Genomic DNA, 24,589 nt, shown 5'->3' on the forward strand with positions numbered 1-24,589 from the left:
GCCCTATTGGTGTTACTCAAGGCTATGCAACCTTAACTGTTTCCCTAGGACCATCTGAACCTCAGTGTATTCACCTATAAAGAGGGCAGCCAGATCCCTGCTAGGTTAGGATACTGATGCCTACCTTATCCTGGCACTCTCAGAACCACAGTTTCCTCATTGTAAGATGGGGCTCAACCTAATATCTTCTGAAGCTGTGGGGCCAGCAGAGCCTGTGGTGTACAGCATCTGGAAGCCATTGAACATGGCAGCTAGCATGGTTATGGGGTTGTTGGCCATCCTCCAGCACATGGATCCTAGGCTAGGTTCCAACTCACTATGTAACTAAAAATGATCGTCAACTTCTGGTCCCCTTGTCTCCTCCCAAGTACTGAGGTTATAGGCATTCACCACCTCACCCAGTTTTATTCGGTAATGAGGATAAAACACAAGGTTTTGTGTATACTAGGCAAGCACTCTGCCAAAATCCACATCTCCAGCCCTCAAACTGGGTTCCTGAGTCACATCTGCAGATGTGACAGAGGGCTGTGTAGATGGTAAATGTTAGCTGCTGGCAGACTATGGAAGAAGTTCATTTGTGCCAGAAACTCAGCACACTGGCCAAGTCATAGACCATGTGGGTACCACTTACCAGTGTCCTCAAATTTTGGTCTGTTGCCCCAGAGAGTAGGCATAAAGATGGTTGTGAACACCTAAGAATCTGACCTTTTAAAAAAGTCTCATTTGTGTGTAGGAACACACATGTTCCATGATGATGATGGAAACTGTGGATTCATTTGTATAGGGGGCACTGTGTTCATATGAAATGCCAAGACTTCTGCAAGGTGCCCACAAAAAAAATCTCTTAAATTGAAAATATGAACCTTTCATTTGGCAATAATTATAGATTCGTGTGGATTAAGAAATAATACAGAGAGTCCATGCACTCTGTACTCTGATTCTCTCAGTGGTCACACCTTACAGAACTATGGTGCCATCTTCCAGTCTCCTCAGCTTTGCTTGCTCTCACGTGAGTGTGTGTGTACTCTGTAGAGCAGCTTTATCATGACCACCATGTCATCACAGAACAGAACATTCCAGAAGCACAGAACATTTATCTCTTTCTTGTCCCCTCTCCTGCTGCTGCTGATCTGTTCCCTCTTTTTATAATGTGGTCATTTTAAAATGAAACCTAGCACATTCTGGAGTCCCGCCCCCCACCAGTTGCTGATTTCCATTTACTCTCCCAGCCCTCTATCCCTGGCTTGCCCCACACCTGACCCTCTTGTTCCTTCCTCATCCTCTCTCCCACCCACTCCCTTCTCTCCATCTGCCTCCACCTGTTTTAATTCCCCTTCTGAGTAAGATTCAAGCATCCTTCCTTGGGTCTTCCTTGTTATTTAACTTCTTTGGGTCTGTGGATTGTAGCATCGTTATCCTGTACTTTATGGCTAATATCCACTTATAAGTGAGCATACATACTATGCATATTCTTTTGGGCCTGGGTTACCTCATTCAGGATATCTTCTAGTTCCACCCATTTGCCTACAAATTTCATGATGTCCTTATTTTTAATAGCTGAGGGTTGTATTCCATTACATAAATGAACCACACTTACTTTATCCATTCTTTGGTTGAGGGACATCTGGGTTGTTTCCAGTTTTTGGCTATTCCAAATAAAGCTGCTAGGTACATAGTGGAGCATGTGTCCTTATGATATGGTACAGCATCCTTTGGGTATATGCTCGGCAGTGGTAAAGCTGAGTCTTGAGATAGAACTATTCCCAATTTTCTGAGAAACAGCCTGATCGATTGCCAGAGTGGTTGTAAAAGTTGCACTCCCTTCAGCAAAAGTGGAGTGTTCCCCTCACCAGCATGACCTAGGGACTCTCTGCACATATATGCAGCTTGGCCTTCATGTAGGTTCCCCAGTATCTGGAATGAGGGTTCTCACTGTCTCTGTTGCCTACCTGTGTGGATCCTGTTCCCCTAACTGGGCTGCCTTGTCTGCCTCAGAGGGAGAGGATGTACCCAGACCTGCAATGACTTAATGTGCCAGGGTGGTTTGGTACCCAGTGGGGGGAATCTCCTCCAGGATGAGAGGGGAGTTTGGAGGAGGGGCTGTGCAATGGGGGCTGGGGAGAGACTGAGGAGAGGGAGGCTGTGATCAGGATGTAAAGTGAATAAATAAATGAATTAATGGAGAAAAAAAGAGAATGATACTTAGATGAGATCACATTGTGTAACTTTGTGGGGTTAGCATCTTGCTGTGCATAATGTTCCTGGGCCTGTCTGAATTGGATGTCTCAGTAAACTAATTTTTAGGTGTGTATAGGAAATTGGTGGGGTGTGTGATAGGCCTGGTACAGAACACACCTGCAGTCTTCTACTTCAGGTCAGCTCTAGAGGACTCAGAATGTCAACGTGACAAACATGCTAAATATATTTTTGCTTTGCCCTGTTTAGGGAAGGGCAAGAAAGAATAGTCAATGTGTTTGGTGCAGACACAGTTTTTTCCTGAGTTGTTTTGTGTGACTGATCCAGTTTCTCTGCATCCTCGTAGCTTTTTATGTGATGCTAGTTTTCATTTGCGCCATTGCACTGAGAATGCAGCGGTCCATCCTTGTGTGATTCCTGTTTTATTTCTGGAATGGCTAATGATGCTGAGCATGTCCTGTGCTTATTTGCTGTAGGCATGTCTCACAGACTGCCTGTTCTTGTCTTCTGCGCATTTCTCAGTTGTATTTCAGACATTATATGTTTTAGATACAACTTCTTTGTCACATATGTGGCTTGCAAGTATTTCCCCCAGTCAATCATTGTGTTTTCATCCTCATTGTAGTATCTTTCATTAAGAAATAGATTATGGAATTAAATAAAATATTTTAAACTTTAAAATTTTATTAAAACAGGCTGGGTGTGGTGGTACACACTTTTAACACCAGCACTAGGAAGGTAGACACAGGCAGATTTCTCTAAGTTTGAGAGGCCACAAGGACTGCACAGAGAGACTCTGTCTCAAATAAAATAACATGAAACTTTATAAAAACAAATATTAAAACCTTGGATTTATATTTCAAAGTTCTTAGATACCTAGGGTATAAACCACCAGAGGAGAAGGGGCAACCATGGTCTGAGTGTGGTAGGTTATCTAAACATGGGATTCTGGGGATCACTCAGAGGGCCTAGTGTGTGTCTGTTTCTTAGAGCTTCTTCTCTCTCTAAGAGCTAAGAATGACAAGCCATTATGGGGCCTGGGATAGCTGAACAAGCAGCTTTGACACCAAGTTGCAGATGGGACTCTGAAGGAATGTAGAGAGCTGAGAGGTCACTGGATGAGTGTTCTTGAGATTAAAAGGCACAGGGGGTGCACACAGTGGGTGCTGTGCAGGACATATAGAATTTCAGTGGTGTTTCGTGAGGAAGTTCACATGGCCTGAAAGATGCTTGTGGTCTGTTCTGTGTCCTTGAACCAGTTGTGCTATTCCTGGGTTCCCAGGAATTACTTCTGCACTCCAGCCACACAGACTAGCTTCTCATTCACTCAGTACAATCTGCTGCCCCTGTCCTAGCTCCTTCTGTTCTCTGTTCCTGAGAATGTCTGACTGTCCTCTGTAGGCTTATCAGAATGTCACCCTCCCTCACCTCCAGGCTAAGCTAGCTTTTAACTTTCTTTCTCTGTGTCTAGGGTCAGTACAGAATTTCAGAGTTGTAGGTTCATTCATTTCCCCAAGAGTGAGCTGTGCTTGGGTATCTCTCAGCAGCTAGCACACAGCAAGCTCTCTCTACATATCTGTGTGGCTTTGCGTGTAGCGCAAGACACTATTAAAATGCAAGTTCCTATTAGCAATAAGAATGGTTACAGTAATTACCTTATGATCTTGGGCTCCCTGAGGCTGGTGGTTTGTTTATAGGGCTCATGTCTGCCTGAAGGGCCTCTTGCGTGCTAGTTAGAAATGGATGCTGATTACAGACAATTGGCTTCGTGTCTGAGCAGAGTTTTGGTTTCTCTGCACTGCTCTAATGTGTAGAGTGAAGGTTAGGCTCTGTTTAGTCCATTATGGTGATGTTCATAAACTGATGTTTGTCCTTGGAGTTTCTTGTACACATTCCCTCCATTCTGCCCCTGATATTAATGATTGTCTTCTGAGACATACCTCTATCTTGACCCTTCTTTGTGGCAACTGTGATTAGTAGCAATGAGTAGTGTGAGAGTTTGGCAGTATTTTGGCTAGGACAGAGGGTGTGTGCATATGAGAACCTGGTGGTGCTATGGTGGTTTGGGATGTGTCTTGGGAGTGAGAAAGGACCTGATGGGGCAGGTGAGTCATGGAGAGGGTATGTGCGTTGTCAGTGTGAGGAAGACCTGACAGAGGGATGTGGGTCATGGTGAGGGAGGGGAATGTGCACTATGATAGTGCAAAAAGGACCTAACAGAGGTGTGGCTGTCATGGAGGGATTATGTGGATTATCATTAGGTCCTGGAGGGAGTGTGCATGTTGTTGGTGGGAGGAAGACCTGGCAGAAGCATGGTGGACACTAGATCAGTGTATACTAGATCAGTGGGAGGTCACAGATGAGTTTGTTCCTTAAGTAAGTGGTTATGGAGGGGTATATATGCCATCAATAGGAGGTAATGGAGAGAGGTGTGTGCCATCAGTGGGAGGTCACAGAGGGGAATATGTGCCATCAGTGGAATATCAATGGAGGGGGTGAGCCATCGGGGAGGTCATGGAGGGTATATGTGTGTCATCAAGGGGATGTCATGAAAGGGAGTCTAGGACATCAATAGTAGGTCATGAAGAGTGAGTGTCCATAGAGGGAGTAGGAGAGTCATCAGTGGGAGGTTATGAAGGGATGCATGTCGGTTATCAGTGGGAGATCATAGAAGGTGTGTGTGTCATCAGTGGTCATGGAGGGGATGTGCAGGTCAACAGTGGGAGGTCATAGAAGGGGTCATGGCAACACTTATTCTTGTCCCACCTGCCAAACCTCACCTGCACTTGGCTGACAGGTAGAAGAGTTTATGTAATCTCAATATCAGAGGCCAGAGTGAGCATAAAGTGAGGGCAGAGCCTTCTGTGTTCTAGAATGAGTAGCCTTGGAGTGATGGCCACTTAGTCAGCATATGAGCAGCCAGGACCTGATTTCTCAGGAGGAACTGCCCCCATAAGTGGGGTGTTAGTAAATGCATGGCCCGAAGCAGAAAGGTGCTGCTCGCTCCTCCAGAAGCCTAGTTTTCATTTTGCTTGTTTATCTACCTCAAAAATACTGTTTCTAAAATAGTTAGGTCTAGAAAGATGTTGCAGCTGGCAGGTGAGATGGGGCAGGGACCTTAATAACTGCCAGCCGTGGGTCCAGACACTCAAATTCAAGATGGAAGAGGCTTGATCAAGAGCCAAGGAACCTTGTTTGTTTTGCAAGTAAGAGATACAGGGCTGTGCTGACCTTTTTTCCTTCTGTTACCAAGGCTGTTAGGGATAAAACGTAGGCCTTGGCAATGCCAAAAGCTAGGTTGGGCCACCTATTCTCCATAGGCCAGACAAATATCAAGGAAAAGCAGAGAAAGTGGATTTCTTTAATGTGATCATACCCAGAAAAGGGAAAGAGATCTAATGACCATCTTCTTCCCAAGTCCATCTTCAGTGTCCTGACATGAGGTTTATGTTTAAATAGAGAGCCAAGATATGTACATGGGAAAGAAGCCTTGGTCAAGGTGTGGTCCCACCCATCACTGACCCATGATTATCTGGACTCTAATATCCTGCAAGGTGGTCTGACAAGTTGTCTACACTGTGTGAGACATGGCAGACAAACTCTTCAGGCTGGCAACATTGCTCTAAGCTGAGACGCCAGGGGCTCATTGTCTAAAGTGTTAGTTAGCTGGAAGGTGGGGTGACACAGGCGGCCACCATAGGCTCATGCACTAAAGGGCAGATTCCTGGGGTGGAGCTATTTGTGCATATAGTGGAATCTTTAAGGGTTGAGACCTAGGAAGAGGTCCTTAAGTCACTGGAGGTATGTCCCTAAAGGTTCCTGTAGAACCCTGGTATCTATTTGTATAGCAATTTCTTCCATGTTAAAACATTCCATCCTTTAGGGAGGCTCATAAGATTAAAAAAGTAAACAGTCTTCTAAGTCCTGGAGAACTACAACTCAGAAGATTCATGAGGTCCCCTCCCCAAGGCCAGAACACTGTGAACAACTGCTGCTGAGCCTTGAGAAGAATCTGAGAGCTGTGGAGGTGTCTGCCTTCATGCAGAGAGCTCCAGGGAGGCTGCTTCCAAGAGCTGTCACCTGTGTTGGGGTGGGTCTTTTGGTGATGTAGGTACATTTATGTTGTTCCTGCTCGTGTGATTAACCTCGGTAAACTCAGTGGTTTGCTAAGTAAAACTGTTACATTGACCTGTCATCAGTTCCAATATGTGGAACATGGGCATGTGTCACATGACTTGGATCTCTCATCATTTCCTAATATGTGATGCAAAGACTTTGTGCCATGTGTTCTCAGGAAAGGCCTTACAACACTTCTCTTTTTTGTTTCCTGCCCAGGAAGAGGTTTTTAAACTCTACTCTGGGTTTCCACCATAATGTGCTCACAGGCGCAGAAGCAATGGTTCTGCCCATCCTTGGACCAGAGCCTCCAAAACAATGAGCCAAATAACCCCTTACTCTTTAGATGTGGATTGCTTTGGGTATTGTGTGACCATGATGGAGAGATGACTAACTGGATAAATGGGTGGAAGGACAGATGTGTGCATGAGTGAGTGGGCGTGTAGATAGATATATGGATAGCAGTGAAAGGAGGGAGGGACAGATGAATAAATGAATGAGTGAGTGAATCATGGATGCATTCTATTTGATAAGCATACTCTTCCATCTGCATGTTTAGATGTGAGGGGGAGGTGGGTCCCCGTGAATTTGGTGGAAGAAGTTCATTGTGAAGTGTTTGTCCTTCATACAGAATTGGGGACTTGGGCTCCCCTTGCCTGTTGGAAGTCTCCTATAGGGTTGGTAGCTTAGGACTTTCAGTTTCAGATAGACTCCATCTCAGTTGAACCTTAGATTCTGCTAGAACTCCTGCCTGGCAAAGGGTCAGAATGGGTATGCTGGACATTGGGCAGCGGTACTCACCAGTGTCAGGGTAGTCTCTTCCTGTTAGGGCCTTCCATAGTGACTCATGCTCCACCAGAGAGTGGTGGGCCCAGATTTCATGTAGGTTTCTTTGCATACTACTCAGTCTGTTGGTTTGGGCTAAGGTTAGGGGGGTCCTTGAGTAGTGGCAGGACATTCAGCCCTAGCTGGAGACTCTGCTTTTAAAGTAACTGCAAAGTAAGCAAGTTGCAGAAGTGCCGAGGAGCCCGCTTTCCCAGCTTCTTCCCGCCTGTGTGACTCTTTTCCAGGTGTTGGGTATTTTAAGCTGCTGTAAATACCATTTTTGTCAGACTTTCATCTCTAGTAATGATCGTCTGTATACAGATATTCAACTGTGATTTCCTTGATCACAATTCATGTCTATGAAAAGATCACTTCCATACTCAAGCTTTGGGGTTTTTACGGAGCTTACATCCTGAGATGGGCACGGTGCTGGTCCAGCAAAGAAGGACTTAACTGCTCCGCCCCCCAGGATGTCAGCATGCCATGGAAGATGATGCATATATTACTGGACAGAACAGAATTTCAGGAGGTGTTAAGTGCTATTAAGGGAGATTTGCCAGAGTGAGAGCTTTGAATATGAAGCACCCTTTGGCATGGAGTGTCTGGAAGTGGAGTTGGCTCAAATATGGATGGATGGATGGATGGATGGATGGATGGATGGATGGATGGATGGATGGGCTGAAGGGAGAAAGGAAGGCAGGCACAAAAGCCTGGCAGAGCAGCCAGCAGGTGCAAAGGCAGGTGCAGAGGCCCTAGTAAGGAATGTGCCAAGTGCTCCAAAGCCCTGTGTTTCATGGAACTGAAATTGGATTTCCAGGATAAGAGCTTACTTATGAGTAAGGTTTCATCCAGGTCTCTAATGAGTTGAGCACAATGGATCCCTTTCTATCTATCTTGTCCTACATCTGCCATTCTAACAGTTCTTGCTTCCCTCCTAAACACCTATGTGCCCAAGGACCAGGCGCCATCCCAAGAACGTGAAGATACCTAAGCTAGGCACTGTAATCCTGGGCTGTAGGATCAACTTTGGCACTTGGGGTACATCATTGTTTGATGCGTGGATACTTAGCTTAGATGCGGGCTAGGTTACTAACTAGAGGAGGCTCATCCTTAGAGGTGTGTAAGCCTCAGTTTCCCCATTATGCACCCTGTCAGTGACTCCAGTAAGCCTGTGGCAGCTCACACCTCTGAAAGCTCCTGGCCAGAGACTAGGACATTTCTACTTTCTCTTCCATCAAGGGGCAAGGAAGGATGAAAAAATGGAGGATGAGCTTGCTCTCCTGGTAAATGATTCATGAGCACAGGCAGCTGCTTAAAGACACACTTAAGGACAAAATTGGAATAGTGTTGTCGGAAAAAAAAAAATCCCCAAACAAGTCCCAGTTCCCAGAAATGCATTGGCTGTGTGAACTTACATCCAGAAGCAGTTCTGCCTGGAATGCCACTCTCCACATCTGGGGGGACCCTTGGTAGCTGCCTGATGCTCAGGGCTGGGCTTCTGGTTAAAGTAGCCATGGGGACCTTAGAGGAGCTGCAACCATCCTCTGTTCCTGTGGGACAGCTGAGGACAAAGCACAGCTTTCTGCCAGAAGTGAGATGAGACTGGCTAACCAGCGTGAAACAGCCCAGGAAATTAAAGAGGCAGAGCTCAGTAATGGTGAGTGTCCGTTGCCCACTGGCTCCTCTGCAGGACACCAATGAGAGGCTGCTACCACCTTGGGGTAGGAGCCTTGCTGCATCTGCCCTGAAATGGAATGGAGGGAAACATTCCTGGAGAAGTGAGCATAGAGTTAGCATTTAAGAGAAACCCCATCAGAGGCTGAGATGCCTCTCCTTGGAGAATGGGTAGGCTAATGTGCTACCCAGCAGCTAGGATGCTGTGGACATAAAGCATTTGCTCTAAGACACTCCTGCTTTCCTCCGCCCTCAGATGACCTCTTCCTCTTGGGCACATTTCCCCCACATTAGATTCCTACTGATTGTAGCATCCCAGCCTTTGTCCTTGGATGTGTCAACCATTTTTGGAAATAAAATTAAAAACTTAAAAGATGAGTGAAAACATAGCATTTTTTTTTCTTTTTCTTTTCATTTTTTTGGCGGGGGAGGAAGGTTGAGACAGGGTTTCTCTGTGTAGCCCTGGCTGTCCTGGAACTCACTCTGTAGACCAGGCTGGCCTCGAACTCAGAAATCTGCCTGCCTTTGCCTCCCGAGTGCTGGGATTAAAGGCCTGGCAGCATTATTTTTAATAAACACTCTGCATAAAGGGATGCAATATATAAAGAGAAACCAAAATAGTTGGTGTCACTGATGGTTTACAATTCTTGTCCTCCTCTCCCATAGGCCTGGGCCTGCTTCCTTCCCAAACATCTCCATCTCATTGGTTTAGGACACAGCCTTATCTAATAACTATCTCTGGGCTTGAAAGTGCATCCCCTTTCTGATAATAGCAGATTGCCTATATAACTCTCCAATTCTCAGAATTCTGAGACAAGCAGGTACCAGCCACCTACTAGGGTAGAGATGTGCCTAGAATCTCCTGCTGTCTGTAAGTGATGAAGAACGCTAAGCATACTTCATACTGAACATGGACTGTAGCAGTCCACTATTATTTCTATACCATTATTTCTATACCATGAAGTGGCTGTCTCACTCAGATAATGATCTCCGTGTTTGTGGTCATCATCAAGGTGCTCTTTCATCCATTATCATACTTTGTGCTTTCCTAATAAAATGTTCAGTGAGATGCCTCTGTATGTCAACTGCAGTTTCAAAGCCAGAGTCATGTAGGGAATGAGCACAGACAAGACGATGTCCCTCCTGAAACATCCAGGAAAGAAAGGCACAGCCTAGCTCTGGAGAACATTTGACACACAGGTGACAGGAGGTCAGAATATTGCAGGAAGCTCTCTGAGGATATATCTTCGAGCAGGTACCAGCTGCCTTCCAGAAGAGTGGAGAATGTTCTAGGAAGGTAAACTCTGGCATTGTCCAGGGCCATCCTTCAGGGCAGAGGGGTAGAACCCAGGTATGGCCTCAGAAAAGCTGAGCAGATATCAGTGGGGACATGAGAAAACAAGGACCCAAGAAAGCCAGAATGACAGTGTGGCTCCAGCTTGGTCTTTCCAGCTGTGGTGGAGGCGGGATGTGGGACAGGAAAATGGAGGGGTGAGAACAGAAAGTCTGTTTTAAGGCTTGAGACTGAGGAGTAAAGTTGCTAGGGGAACTGTGGAGAGTGGAGCTCCTGGAGGGAACTGTGGAGCCAGTGCTGGAATTGGCTAAAGGCTACCTGAGTGGCCCCCTAGTGAGCAGTCCCACAGGGCTGCCAAGCAGTGACTGTGGTGACCTGGCATGTACCACCTTCTGTTCATTGGTGATGCCGATACTGTAGCAGACCACTTGTGTCTAGCCCCAAATTCAATGCAGAAACCTAATTTCAAAGCAAGGTATTTGGGGGGCCAGGCTGCCCGGAGCGGGCAGGGGTTGGGGTAGAGCTCTGATGTGTGGACTAGTGGCTTTGTAAAGGGAACTACCAGAGAGCACTGGTGCCTTTGGTCATGTAAGGGCTGAGGCAGAAGGCTCCACCTCCATCTGTGAACCAGAAAGCAGGCTTTCGCCAAATGCTGAATCTGAAGACACCTTTATTTAGCCCTGCAGCTTTCAGAACTGGGTGTAGTCAGTTGCCCTTGTTTATAATACACCCAGCTTACAGCATTAGCCCAAATGGAGAGAGGCACACAGTGAACCAGTTTGCCCAGAGAAGGTCTGGGAATGGAAGGGTTAGCCATTCCTTTCAGCTGGAGGAATGTTGGAGACTTTTGTGGACATGCTCTAATCCACAAAGGCCTCAGAACCTTCCTGGCTAACACCCAGACTCTGCAGCTGGAGGGCATATTTAAGGAAAAAGACTTGCCCAAGGTCACACTGGGTGGGGGTGGGCTAGAGCCCAAACTGGGCTGTTGCCCAGGAGCCCTTGGCCCATGGCACATTGTGATGCTAATAATAGCTGATTGAACACATGCTACATCCAGGCAGTTGGTACTCATTTAAGGAAGTGAGGGTATGTTTTACAAATGAGGACATATAGGCACCGAGAGGTAAAGTAACTTGTCTAAAGTCACCCAGCTATTAAGTGGCCCAATCAGAATTTAAAACCATTGCTCAGCCGGGCGTGGTGGCGCACGCCTTTAATCCCAGCACTCGGGAGGCAGAGGCAGGCGGATTTCTGAGTTCGAGGCCAGCCTGGTCTACAAAGTGAGTGCCAGGACAGCCAGGACTACACAGAGAAACCCTGTCTTGAAAAAACCAAAAAAACAAAACAAAACAAAAAACAAACCACAAAACAAAAAAACCATTGCTCATTGTGGACAGCTCCTGAGGACTATGGGTAGCTGAGTGCAAGTGCATATTCAGAGACCACCTGGTGTAGTGAGGGAAAGAATGGGAAGGATGAGGATGGGACAGGGACTCCCCCAATTCAGGTGCACTTCTCTTGCTAAGAAGAGTCCTTGGAGCAGAGACTTGAAGAGATGTATTAGTCAGGGTTCTCTAGAGGCACAGAACTTATGGAGAGTCTCTATATAGTACAGGAATTTGTTATGATGACATAGTTTGTAGTCCAACTCTCCAACAGTGGTTAACTGTGAATGGCAAGTCCAAGGATCTAGTAGTTGCTCAGCCCCACAAGGCTAGTAGTAGATCCAACAGATGTGCTGGCAAGTAAATGCAAGCAGGAGAAGAAGAGAAAATTTTCCTTCTTCCAAAGTCCTTATGTAGGTCTCCAGAAGAAGGTGTGGCCCAGATTAAAGGTGTGTACCACCACGCCTGGATCTGGGACTTGTTTTTGTCCCAGGCTGACCTTGAACTCAGAGATCTCCTTGCCTTAGTCTCCTGGGATTCATAGCCACTATGCCTCAAGATCTCCATGCCAGGATCCGGGTCAGAAACTTGTATCTCCCAGATACAAGTTTCAAGATCTGGATCACAGGTGAGCCTTCCAATTCTGGATTGTAGTTCATTCCAAAATAGTCAAGTTGACAACCAGGAATAGCCATTATAAGAGGTAAAGAGATCCTGTGGATTTTGTCAGGAAGGAACCTGGAAGAAAGGATAGAAAGAGCAAAGGGACTTGAGGCAAGTGTGGCCTGGAGTTTAAGGGAGGCGGTGGCATATGGTGAGGTCAGATGGGGTCATAGATCAATGAGGGTCTTGCTTAGGTTGTAACTGCATACGGGGCAGCCATGGGGTCTCCAAGCAAAGGATAACCAGGAGCAATCATCCACTATGAGTACAGAGTATATATGGGAGACAGTACAGCCATTAGAGAACATTTGAGAGAGCAGTGGGGGCAGGTAACTGTGTGACTGCACAGAGAAAACAATATTAGCTCATGGTGTTAGCTGACATTAGCTCTGGCTGAACCATAGGATGGGCAGCCCTGTAGACCACACTGTCTAGCCACAGTGTGTAGTCTCATCACCCATGTGGATCCCTTGTCTGGCTATCAGAGCAGTGTATACAAGAGTTGTATTCAAGTGTGGCACTAACTAGCTCAGGAGCACCCGAAGCCCACTGGGGTTGGGTAGGAGTATGGGTTTGGAAGTGGGAGAAGCCTGATGTCTTCTGCACACATCCCACATAGCACAGTGATAGTAAGGGCCCCAGGGTCATGGGCACTTAGCTTGTGTTTGAGGTGTATACAATACCCTCTGCCTATCATACATCCAACAGGTGAAGTGGGAAGGATTTGGGAAGCCATCCAACTGCAAGTCTGTACTGATAGACATGTTCCTGTCTCTGTCTGTCTGGCCAGGCCAGGCTGGTGAGCAGAAGCAGCTTCCTCTGAGAACCCATTTGACACATGGTCTGAGACCCTGTGCACTAGGGCTGCCATACTTAAATAGCTTGGCATCACCTAGAGAGAGCCTCATGTACTGGCATGGCAGCTGACCAAAGTTCCTCATTCAGGTTCTGTGGGGCTGGGGCATCTGCATTTCCCAGCTGATACTGTTACTGCAGCTTCCTAGACCACACTTAGAAGCATTGGCCTGGACCAACTCCAAGGGTGGCAGTTGGAAAAACTGAGGCCTCAAGTGACAGGACCCACTCAAGGTCCAGATTGCTTGGCTTTCAGAAAGCCAGTTATTGCCACAAAAATCTTTGAGTGGTCAGGAAGCCTCATAGCCTCGTCTGACACAGGGACCCTTACCTGAATAAGGCTTCTGGAATTTTCTAAGGTCCTCTGTTGCCAGAAACAACACAAGCTCACCCTTGTAGAGCCATCTTTCCCAAGAGCCTGAGGTCCTTCTGTCCATCAGGGTGAGGCTACTCTAAACCTGGTCTCAGTGGTGCGTCCCTCTGGTACACCCTCTGAGGTGCATCCCTCTGGTACAGTAAACACTGCCTGTGCCCTGTGGTCATGAGGAGCTCAGCTCATCTGTCTAGGCAAGGTCTCGTTCAGCCAGTGGAGAGGACATGGGCTAGGGTCATTCAGTGTGGTCATGGCACACTAAACACCCTCAACCATGTGTCAACCTCCCACGGGAGCACTGGGTTGAGTTTCAAGGTGACTGACTGATCCAGGACTGAAATGGAAGGGCCTTGGCATGTTTCCAAGTTTTGTCCACACCAGTGGTTTTCTGAACTTCATTTAGGAAAGAATAAAGAGTGAAGTAAAGAAAAGGGAACACCCCAATGCAGGCAGTTTGCAGGCATCAGGCCTTTCAGGGCCAGCCTGTGGCCATTGTCAAGAACTCAGTTGCAGAGGTTTTCCCCAGGATGGCTTTGTCTGCAGCCTACAGAAAAGGTCTAAGTCTCTAGTTTAGGATGAACACTGACAGATTAATGTGCACAGGGGACACTAGGGTCCACAGAACAGTGTCCTTTTTTAGTGTCACTGGCCCTGAGCAGACTCTTTTTGTGTTTGGGGCCCTATGCTATTACTTCCCAGCTACCTCAAGCACCACTTCCCTCACCTACACACAGAGGACAGTAACAGTCCTACATCTCAAAGTGACCCTGTGCGGTGGGAATGAATTTTGGACAAGTGGCTCAGACACTTTGGGGCTATCAAAAGCTTTGAGTCAGGGATCTGTCGCCACAGCTTGATTCTTCTCTCTGGCCATACTTCTCTTCACTCTAGGTAGCTGATGTTACCATTCAGGTACAATGCTTTTATCATGTCACCAAATACACCTAAACCCTTTCTTTCTCATTCTGCTCTGAGCCAGGTTGACATATGCAGCATGGTCATTCTTACCCCTTTCCTTTATTTGATAACTGGTGAAGACAGGCTCCCTTTTATGCCAGCTTTGTTCTAGTACCTCCTGGTTACCATGGTACCTGCTTCCCAGCTCTTAACTCACCTCTTACCAGGGCCATACAGAAGAAGAGAGCCCACTATCTTCAGAAGGTTTCCCTTAGGTAGGTAGGTAGGTAGGTAGGTAGGTTAGGTAGGTAGGTAGGTAGGTAGGTAGATAGGTAGGTAGGTAGGAAGAGAGGAAGGAAGGAAGGAAGGAAGGAAGGAAGGAAGGAAGGAAGGAAGGAAGGAAGGAAGGAAGGAAGGAAGGAAGGAAGGAAGGGAGGGAGGGAGGGAGGGAGGGAGGGGAGAGGGAGGGAGGGAGAGGAGAGGGAGGGAGGGAGGGAGGGGAGAGGGAGGGAGGGAGGGGAGAGGGAGGGAGGGGAGAGGGAGGGAGGGAGGGAGGGAGGGGGGAGGGAGGAAGGAAAGAAGGAGGGAAGGAAGGAAGAGACATATTTCTTCTCCCTATAGTGTCACTTATAAGGAAGGTTGTGCCCTGTGCAGAAATGACTTTTTTAAGAAGCCTTTTATATCATGCTGAGGTATGTGGGACTGGCTCAGTCTAGTCATGGGTTCCCATTCCTCCTTGGTGCCGGTCATCTCACAGGAAGCACCCACCACAAGATTGAGTTCAGAGTCAAGGCCTGGGGGTACAAGGAGCTGTACTTCCTCACAGGGCCTTTCTCCCAGGGAATAGCAATGCAAGAGTCACTGTGGCGATGCAAGTCAGCTTTCTGTCACTATGAGGAAATAGCTGACATAATCAGTGTCCATCTGTGTGACCTGTGCCCATGGTGTTCCTTCAGGAGGGAACGAGTTCTTGGAGCTGTGATATCAGGAAGGAGCTGTGACAAAGGGAGGACTAGACAAATGTGGTGCATCCCAAATGCTGCCATGTTTTTGTTGCTCAGTTATTTCTCTTTTACTTACAGCTATTGTGATTTGTTGAATAGTGCAGCCTGCAGCTGCCATCACAGTGAGATGTGTGAAACACACGGTGCCTGTTCTTTTACTTGCCTGTTGTGTGGCCTGGGGCAAGTCACTGAACTTAATAGAGAGGATAGCAGTGAGAGGCTCTTGATGTGTGTAGGTAGATGCTGGCATAAGAACAGATTAGATATGAAGCTATTGCTGTACCAGGAGAGCATGAATGAAGTGGGGACACAGAAGGCATGAGGGGCAGGTATGGTGTAGCTGGGGATTGTGCCACTGAATGCATGCATGCGCGAGCACACACACACACACACACACACACACAGTACACACATGGATTCACATGCATACTTACACACACACATACACACATGAACCCACTCTCTCAGCCATATGAAGATCGTCCCCTAGATCTGTAAGGTGAGGAACAGCTTGCATTTTCTGCTAGGTCTGTAGCCAATGGGCTAGGAGAGGGCCATGAGGAGGACAGGGGCATAGTACAAGGGGCTGTGTCAGTGTGTAGCCCAGGCATTGACCACTGTTTAAACCAGAAGACAGCATGCAGACGGGCTGCCAGAGGCCTCTTCTGGAAACTTGTTGGAAATGCACATCTGGGCTTATCCAGGCTTTCTGGACTTATGTTTGATCCCTGTATGACGACTGGGCAGCGCTGACCTGAATGCTGTTTACTCATGGCCAGGGCTGGTGGGGCTGCTGCCATGTCTTTAGTTCAGAATCTTGGAGATGTAGCATGGTGAGGATTGTGAGCATCCAGTTGCTTTTTTTGAGCTGTACTTCTGAGCCCACTATCTGAGGTCATCATTAGAAGCAGGGACTAGCAGGCACCAAGATGTTCCCTGCATTGTATTTGTGCTCAGAAATTGGGGTGCATCCAAAAGTGAGCAAGTTATATACAACTTTTTTTTTTTTTTGGTTTTACGAGACAGGGCTTCTCTGTGTAGCCTGGAACTCACTCTGTAGACCAGGCTGGCCTTGAACTCAGAGATACGCCTGCCTCTGCCTCCCGAGTGCTAGGATTAAAGGCGTGTGCCACCACGCCCAGCTATACAACATCTTTTACTGTCCCTAAAGTCCCAATGAAAAGCAGGCATGATTCCACTCACGTTCACTCTGGGAAGCCAATGAGTTAATTGGGCTTCCTTACAGAGCTTAGGTGTGAAGTTACTTACAAGAGTATGGGTGCTCCCACTCCAAGAAAGTCCACACTGGAAAGTCTTTCCTCAGCAGGGATGATGTTTTCCCCATAGGCACATAGATGGAGCCCTCTTCCCTTAGTCTTCTCCATTTTATATATCCTGGCCCACATGCTGTTGGCCTCATTGCATATAGCTGGTTGGGAGGAATGGCTGGCTACTCAGGTAAGGGTCCTATGACCCTCCCCACACCTCCTTCTCTGAGGGAATGCCAGCCATGATAATATTTAGCAAGTGGGTCCTGATGACCTGATGAAAATGGAAGCACATTGGCTTGGAGGATAGTTCTGTACAATAGCAAGGAAGGGTGACATGAATGTGGGCACTGCCCTGTGACATTGTTGCTGCAAATGATCTGAAGCATTCCATGGTGAATCCATGGGAAACATCCTGCTAAATAAGGCAGACCCTACCTGCCCTCTCCAAGCAGAAGGCAGGAAGCAGATAGACAACTAGGATAGCTTGCTTCAGAGTATGATGTGTCCTGTAAAGACAGGTGGGGGAATGTGGTGTGGAATCATAATTAGATGGACCAAGCTATTGAGAGGAGAACATAGTGAGGGCCTGGATCCTAGGAGGTGGTATCTGTAGTGGAGTGTGAATGATAGAAGAGAAGTGTTTAATTCAAGAGCCAGGAGCAGCTCCCGGGCAGGCGGACAGCAGTTTCTAAGTTGGGATGCCGGCAGTGGGGGACATAGAGTAGAGTGTGTGTGGCTGAAACAGGCAACCAGAGGTATTATCAGACTCCTAAGAGGCAGGGGAATAGAGGGGAACAGATCTGAGTCTCCTGGCTATGAGTATTGGGGTAGAATTTGGATTGAATGTTCAGGGCAAAGTGCTCCAGAGTGGATGGAGAGGGGCAAACCTTGGTCTGAGAGGCTGAGGGAGCATATGAGTAAGGCTGACACAGAACATAGTCAGCTGCAGCACTTCCACTACGGCAAAAGATGCATAGGAAAGCCAGTGTGCCATGGACTTGAAGAGTTTAACAGCAATGACCTCGTGTGGCAGATTACACTTGATTTTTACTTGTTTTTCTTAGGCTAAGACTGGTGGTAGCTTCAGACTTGAATTTATACTAATCCTGGCACTTGCCTGCAGATGGCAGAATCCCTTCTTGTCTATGGGGGATTATTTGTGGGTGTTAGAACTGAGATGCCAGTACTCCAGGGGATCAAGTTTGGATTCCCCATAGCAGAGAACAGACCAGCCTGAACAACTTACCCACCGGCTGTTGCCATGGAATCCCATGGTGTCAGCTGTTATGTGAGAAGCAGACACTTGTATCTTCTGCCACCCAGAGTCTCTTTCTATGCTACCCTGTGTTGCTCATGTGGACCTCCTTGTTTGTATAGACATTTATTCAGAGCTGCAGAGCTCCCATGGAGACCCCAGCTGTCTTGGAAATAAAGATTTCAGTTTGCAGAGGCTGAAGTCTAGTAAGGCTCACAAGGACTGGGCATGCCAGTGTATACCAGCTTGAGCAGCCAACTACCAGCACCTGGCCTTCTTTGCTTGCTGAAGCCCTGAACAGGTGAAGCATGGTGACAACTTGATACTAGCTGGGCTGACCCACCTTCTTCTCCACTTTGTCCTTGTCCTTCCCCTTTCAAATCACTGCTCACCTCCTGGTCTCTCAGACAACATAAACTATAGCATCCAGGACCTCAGCACATGCACAGTGAATGGATCATCTTGGCCTTAAGACCTGTCAGCAAGTGTGAGGGTAGCTGCTGTGACCTATCACCTGTTCCCTTCAATTTTGAAATCCATCCTTTTCTGAGTGCTTATCTTCTTTGGAAGGAGCCAGTAGGTTCAGGAATGCTTTTGATCTTCTGCTGCCTCTTCTCATGTTCATTGATGACAGAACCATAGTCAAGTACACACTTACTACATACCACACAGGCACAATGCATATCCCTCCACATACATTTATACCTATGCAGCCATCAAACACACACATGAATTGGCATGCATGTATGCTAATGTGCATATTTATGCAAAACGAAGACATGGACCCATACCCACACAGGCACACATGCCTACCTTTAAGCTCACATATTACTACTCTTCATGCATAGATGCATGCCCATATGGGCACATGCATGTATATACCTACACATGAATCATACAGAGCTCATCTTCCTCAGAGTTTCCACAGCTTTCAACCTCTTGTGTCTCTATTGGCTGCTTTTGTTCCTGAACTAGCAGTGTGACTCAACTCAGGGCCATCCTGCAAATGTGAGATGAGGAATGAGCTGTTTTGCCATAACTTCCCACCACAGATATGTCTTGACTTGCTCCATGTCAGGCCCATGTGTGGTCCAGCTCTTCAAATGCTGAAGCTGTTTCAGAAGTCTCCACTATCTTTGTAAGCTCCATAATCAGCCACAGAGCAGCCACAAAGCAGCTTCATAGCTGGAACACCATATAGTCTCCATTTTACCTGCAGACAGGTGGCAAATAACACAGCTTGTTGGCAGCTACTATGTGCTGAACACCTGGGCTTTCTCTTTATTATATTCTTGAAGACTAATTGTTTTTTTCCCCCTCTAAAATCCATATGGAAACTAAGGCTCACACAGGCTAAATGTCTTTAGAATCCACATGGAAGCCAATCTGGAGCAGTACTGGGTGGTATCCTAGACAGACTGGCAGCTAAGAGCTCTGCTTTGTTACCTGGCATCTCTTGGCTTTGCAGCATCTGAGGTTGCTAGGGCTCCTGGCTGAGATGGCCTTGCTGAAACTCAGCAACATAACAAGAAGTCTCTGCCTGTGTGAGCCCTGGGGCTGCACAGTAGACATGATGGGCATTTACTGAGTGGATAGGCAGCAGTGAAGAGCCTCAAGTGGGAGCTAGGTGGAAGCTGCCTTCCGTGTGTTATGAGGGAGGTAATGGAAGAAGCCATGTGTAAGTTATCTATGGCTGCATGATACAGGACCTCAAAATTACTAAGATAGCAAATGCCTTCCATCTTCATGTTTGTTGAACTGCACCCACAGTTGGAGACATCCTGAAAGCAGTGGCAAGGAGTTCACACAAAAGACTTTCCTACAGAGATCATACTGGTTGTGATTTCAAAGAGAGTGACCAAGGTCCCTGACAGTATACAAAGCAATCACAGGGGGACTCACAAAAACTAAGGGGAGCCAGGTTATGGAGGTGTCCTAGTTTGCTTTTTGTTGCTATGATAAAACATTCTGATCAAAAGCACCTTGTGGGAGGAAAGAGTTTATTTTGGCTTACAACTCCCTGGTCACAATCTATCATCAAGAGAAGTCGGAGCAGAACTGAAGGAAAAACCAAGGAAGGATGCTGCTTACTAGCTCATTCACTGGTTCACATTCAGCTATTTTTCTTATACAGTCCAGACCCACCTGCCTACAGATGGTGCTGCCCACAATTGTCTGAGACCTGCAACATCAATCATCCATCAAGACAGTGCCTCTTATGCTTTGGCCATAAGCCAGTCTGATCTGGGCAATTTGTCAATTGAGATTTCCACTTGACTCTAGGTTGTGTCATTTTGACAATAAAAACTAAGAAGCACACAGATCCAGACAAATTGATAGCCACAGTTAGCCACCACTGGAGGACATATGGAATTGCTCAGGGTCAGAGTTAGTTTTTACTGTGTGGCAACATTTAGGACCTATCTGTGTTTGTGCAACAACCTAAACTACTTCCTTATGACTTTGTGGGGTTCAAGGCCCAGCTTAGGTACCAGCCTTTTGAGGGGAACAGGAAAAGGTTGAGCTTCAGAGAATGCATTGTGTTTCTGAGAAACACAGAAAGAAAGAGGCATCGAAAGAGGAGACCATTTCAGTTTGTTATATTAGGAGATCAGTGGCAGCATGACCAGAGCGCTCTGCCTGTCTTAGTTGCTGTTCTATTACTGTGAAGAGATACCATGGCCAAGGAAGAGACACCATGGCCAAGGTAATTTCCTAGAGAAGAAAGCATTTAATTGAGGGCTTGCTTACAGTTTCAGAGGTTTAGTCCATTATCATCAATGGGCAGGGAGCGTGGCAGCAGGCATGGCAAACTTGGTATTGGAAAAGTAGTTGAGAGCTACATCCTGATTCACAGGCAGAGAAAAAGAGAAAGAAGGTGAGGGAGGAAGGAAGAAAGGAAGGGAGAGAAATATATTGATTGACTGGACCTGGCATAGGCTTTTGAAACCTTAAAACCCACCCCAGTGGCTCACTTCCTTCAACCAGGCCACACTCCAACAATTCATCTTCTAATCTTTCTAATCCTTCTCAAATAGTACCACTCCCTGTGACTAAGCATTCATATATATATGAGCCTATGGGACCCATTTTTACTTAAACCATCACAGTGTCCCTGGCACTAGGGAGAGAGTATTGTTGTAATGCTGGGCTGTAGTGGTGCTGGATGGAAAACCTGAGCTCAGCCTTGAGGCTTTGACAAGAAGCCTCAGACACTCCCAGTATGGGCCTCCCCAGAGGCTCCCAAGATAGGGCAACCTAGAAGGAGGTTAGGATTGAGATATGTGCCTGAGCACATGTGCATATGACACATTTGTCCTCATTCTCTCCCTCTCCCTTTGTTATTCCCTGCATACTTTCTCTTCTCTCCTAGCTGTGATCAAATGGAAACAAAGTAAAGTACAAGAACTCTTGGTCTCTGCCCTTGGGTATTGCCTTTCCCATTCTGTGGTGGACTTGTCTTCAGGCTTAGAATGGCTTCATAGAGTCTTCAACTCCCTAGTGTTCATCTGCACCTGTACCTAGGTGTCTGGAGCAAGGGGATGGACCACGTGGGCATATTCCCATATCCCATGATCACTTCCCTTGCTTGTGTAGACCAGTGTGACCCTTGCTAATACTCATGCCTAATTGCTGCTTAGGAGGCCAGTGCCTTTTCAGTAGTACTTATGCACCTGGAACATTTATTGCTGGAAACATCAGTTGTTCCTCCTTAGCTAAGACTGTGCTTTCTGTGGTTTAATTAGCTATGCTCAACCACAATCCAAAAATATTAAATGAAAATTTCCAGAAAAACAATTCTGCTGTGTATTAACAAAAAAAATGACTTGTCCTTTAGAAATATTTATTTTTATTCATATGTGTTTGGGGGAGTGCCATGTGTGCAAGTGCCCACATAGTCCAGAAGAGGGCATTTGAGCTTCTGAAGTTGGAGTTACAGGAGTTATGAGCCACTGGATGTTGATGCTGGGAACAGGACTTGGGTACTCTGGATGAGCAACAAGGTTCTTACCCTCTTTGCCTTCTCTTCAGCCCTCATGCTGTGTTTATAATTGCACACTGATCAGTGTGATAAGATCTTATATCCTGCTTCATCCTGCCTAGGACATGCCCAGTGTCTCCATGCTGTATATGCTCCCCTTGTTAGTCCCTTATTCGTGGTCCCACTTATCAGGTCTAATGCTAGTGATAAGGGCAAAGTTCTTGACCTATTAAAGAAAATCATAGCAGAGGTATGGTAAGAATGAAACATTTGTCTGCAGTCATGGGGAGGAAAAAGAAATCGATGTGTTTTCTGTCATCCCTCAAACTTCAGAATTTATGGTCATAATGCCAAAGTGTCCCATAAAAATGAAAAAGACACTGTCTTAGGGTTTTTATTCCTGCACAAACATCATGATCAAGAAGCAAGTTGGGGAGGAAAGGGTTTATTTGGCTTACACTTCCATACTGCTGTTCATCACCAAAGAAGTCAGGACTGGAACTCAAGCAGGTCAGGAATCAGGAGCTGATGCAGAGGCCATGGAGGGATGTTCCTTACTGGCTTGCCTCCCCTGGCTTGCTCAGTCTGCTCTCTTATAGAACCAAGATTATCAGCCCAGAGATGGTCCCACCCACAAGGGGCCTTTCCCCCTTGATCACTAATTGAGAAAATGCCTTACAGTTGGATCTTATGGAGGCATTTCTTCAATTAAAGCTCCTTTTTCTGTGATAACTCCAGCTGTGTCAAGTTGACACAAAACCAGCCAGTACAGACACTAAATTATAGCAAGGGTTAGACTTTTCATCTCCATGACAAATGTTTAAAGCCAACAGTTTAAAGGAAGGATGGTTTAGTCTGGCTCAGGGTTTCAGAGGGCTCCATCCATAGTGAGCTGGCTGCCCTGTTCTAGACTGTGGTGAGGCAGAACATAATGGCTGAAGTGTGTGGAGGAATGAAGCTGCTCACATCACAGTGGTCAGGAAGCCAAGAGGAGTGATGGACCAGGACCAGGATCAGGACCAGGACCAGGGCAAGGGCCCACACACCCCCTTCAAAAGCATAGCCCTAGTAACCCACTTCCTCCAACCAGGTCCCACCTTGTGCAGCCCCACCACATCCCAAATTTGAATCTATCAGTGGATCAGATCAGAGCTTTCTAATCACCACTGGAGACACCCTCAGACACCCTGGAGAGTGTTTTAGTAGTCTGAGGTAGCTAATTACAATAAATTGACAGTCAAGATTAATTATCACATAGGTGTTGGTACCAACTGTGGTTTCAGCCATCTTCTGGGGCCTCAGTACACATCCACCACAGATAAAGGGGACACTGTACCTGCTCTACTTCTCATGGTTACTGGATAGTTCATGGAGAAGGCTGAGACTGGTCAGAAAGGCATATTGCTGGGGGAAGCTGTCTTGGTCCTGTATGTGCTAAAGAGTTCTCCACTAATGCTCTAGCTTCTGCTGATCATATTGCTGGACAGGCCTTGGGCAGAAGGATAAGCTATCTGGCTTCAGTTAAGTACGTTTTTATTTCTCATTGCTTTCTGGCAATAAAATCCAGATTGGAGTAGCCAGATATTAAATTCCTGAATGTGTGCTGTGGTGTTTTCTCCTTAACCCAGGAAGCCCACTGTTCAAGGTCATCTGGGACACTCACTCAGGACTTAAGTCATAATGGGATTTAACCTCAACTCACCTTCTTTTAGTGGAGAAAGAAGGTGGCGCTGTTGGATTTGTACAATAGAATCTAATATCTAAGTTCTTGACATTTAGTCTTGTCTGTTCTGAGAAGTGCCTGTCATTGATTTCTGGGGTCTTGAAAGTAGAGATAGCAATGGGAATCACTCTGGGGACTCCTTCTAGGGACAGAGGGAGGCCTTCAGCCTCTTCCTCATTCGTTTATCTAGCTTCTGGTATGTGCCCTGTGTAGCATTTCTGAACAAGAAGCTTCTCTGAGTTTGCCACCAAGTCCTGGAATGACATGGGTCCAAATAATAAAGGGAATGAAGCCCCAAGAGTTCTAGGAGGGATGGCTTCCAAGGTGGAGTCATATGAAATGTACATAGGCTGTGCTGGGACTGGGCCTGCTAGCATTCTGCTGTGCTGGGTACAGGACTCAGGAATAGCTGAGAAGCCTATGTGTCTCTGCAAGTAGTATCCTATGGTTCACTTGAATGAAGGTGTGGTGTCTAAGTGTGTGTTCTTCTTATTGCAGGTCTGAAGAAGAAAGTTCTCGCAGCATCAGGTATGTGTTTCATCTTCCTTTTCTGAGTTTCTGTCTTGGGAGTGGCTCTCAGAAACTATGTGCTTTAATTTCTTCCCTATGGGTCCCTCTGCCCCCCCTGACCACTGTCCAGACCTGGCCTGCTGCCCCAGGGGTTCTGGCATGTTATCTAGGCACACACAGACCTGCATTTATCATGTGGGTTTTTCCTGGTTTAGAATAAGTTCTAGAGTATGTGCAGTGGTAGTTTTTTCTCCTTGTTAAGGCTGATAGTTTCCTCCTGTGCTTAAACTGTGGCTAGTTTAGGACTGTAGCTAGTTTCTACACTGTCACTGTTGCGGCTGGGCTGGGCATAATGTTTAGGATGTTTGGTTTGGTACAGATTCTCACTACTTGACTATCACATGGGTACATCTCCATGGGGCAGGGAATGCAGGGAGTTTTCTGTCCCTTCCCACCCCACCTAATAAACATGGTGTACTGTCTGCAGTGAGAACAGTGACTGGGCCAAAGGGAGGGGCAGAGCTGAGTAGGAGCTCTGTATCTCAGTGCCTCTGCCTCTGTCA

General features: G+C 46.7%; 1 protein-coding gene across 4 annotated transcripts in view; it reads left to right on the top strand.

Moving 5' to 3' along the window:
• The window catches only part of Iqsec1 (IQ motif and Sec7 domain ArfGEF 1), a 322,487-nt gene that overhangs the window by 84,767 nt on the left and 213,131 nt on the right, over nt 1-24,589 (top strand). For all 4 annotated transcript variants that reach the window (XM_085840296.1, XM_085840297.1, XM_085840299.1 and 1 more), the window contains exon 2: nt 24,015-24,044. In XM_085840296.1, coding sequence (XP_085696422.1) covers nt 24,015-24,044 — 30 coding nt within the window. The remainder of the gene's footprint in view (nt 1-24,014; nt 24,045-24,589) is intronic.

Source organism: Mus caroli, unplaced genomic scaffold (genome assembly GCF_978045245.1).
Source record: "Mus caroli unplaced genomic scaffold, Mus_caroli_1 scaffold_7, whole genome shotgun sequence".
Taxonomy (NCBI): Eukaryota; Metazoa; Chordata; class Mammalia; order Rodentia; family Muridae; genus Mus; species Mus caroli.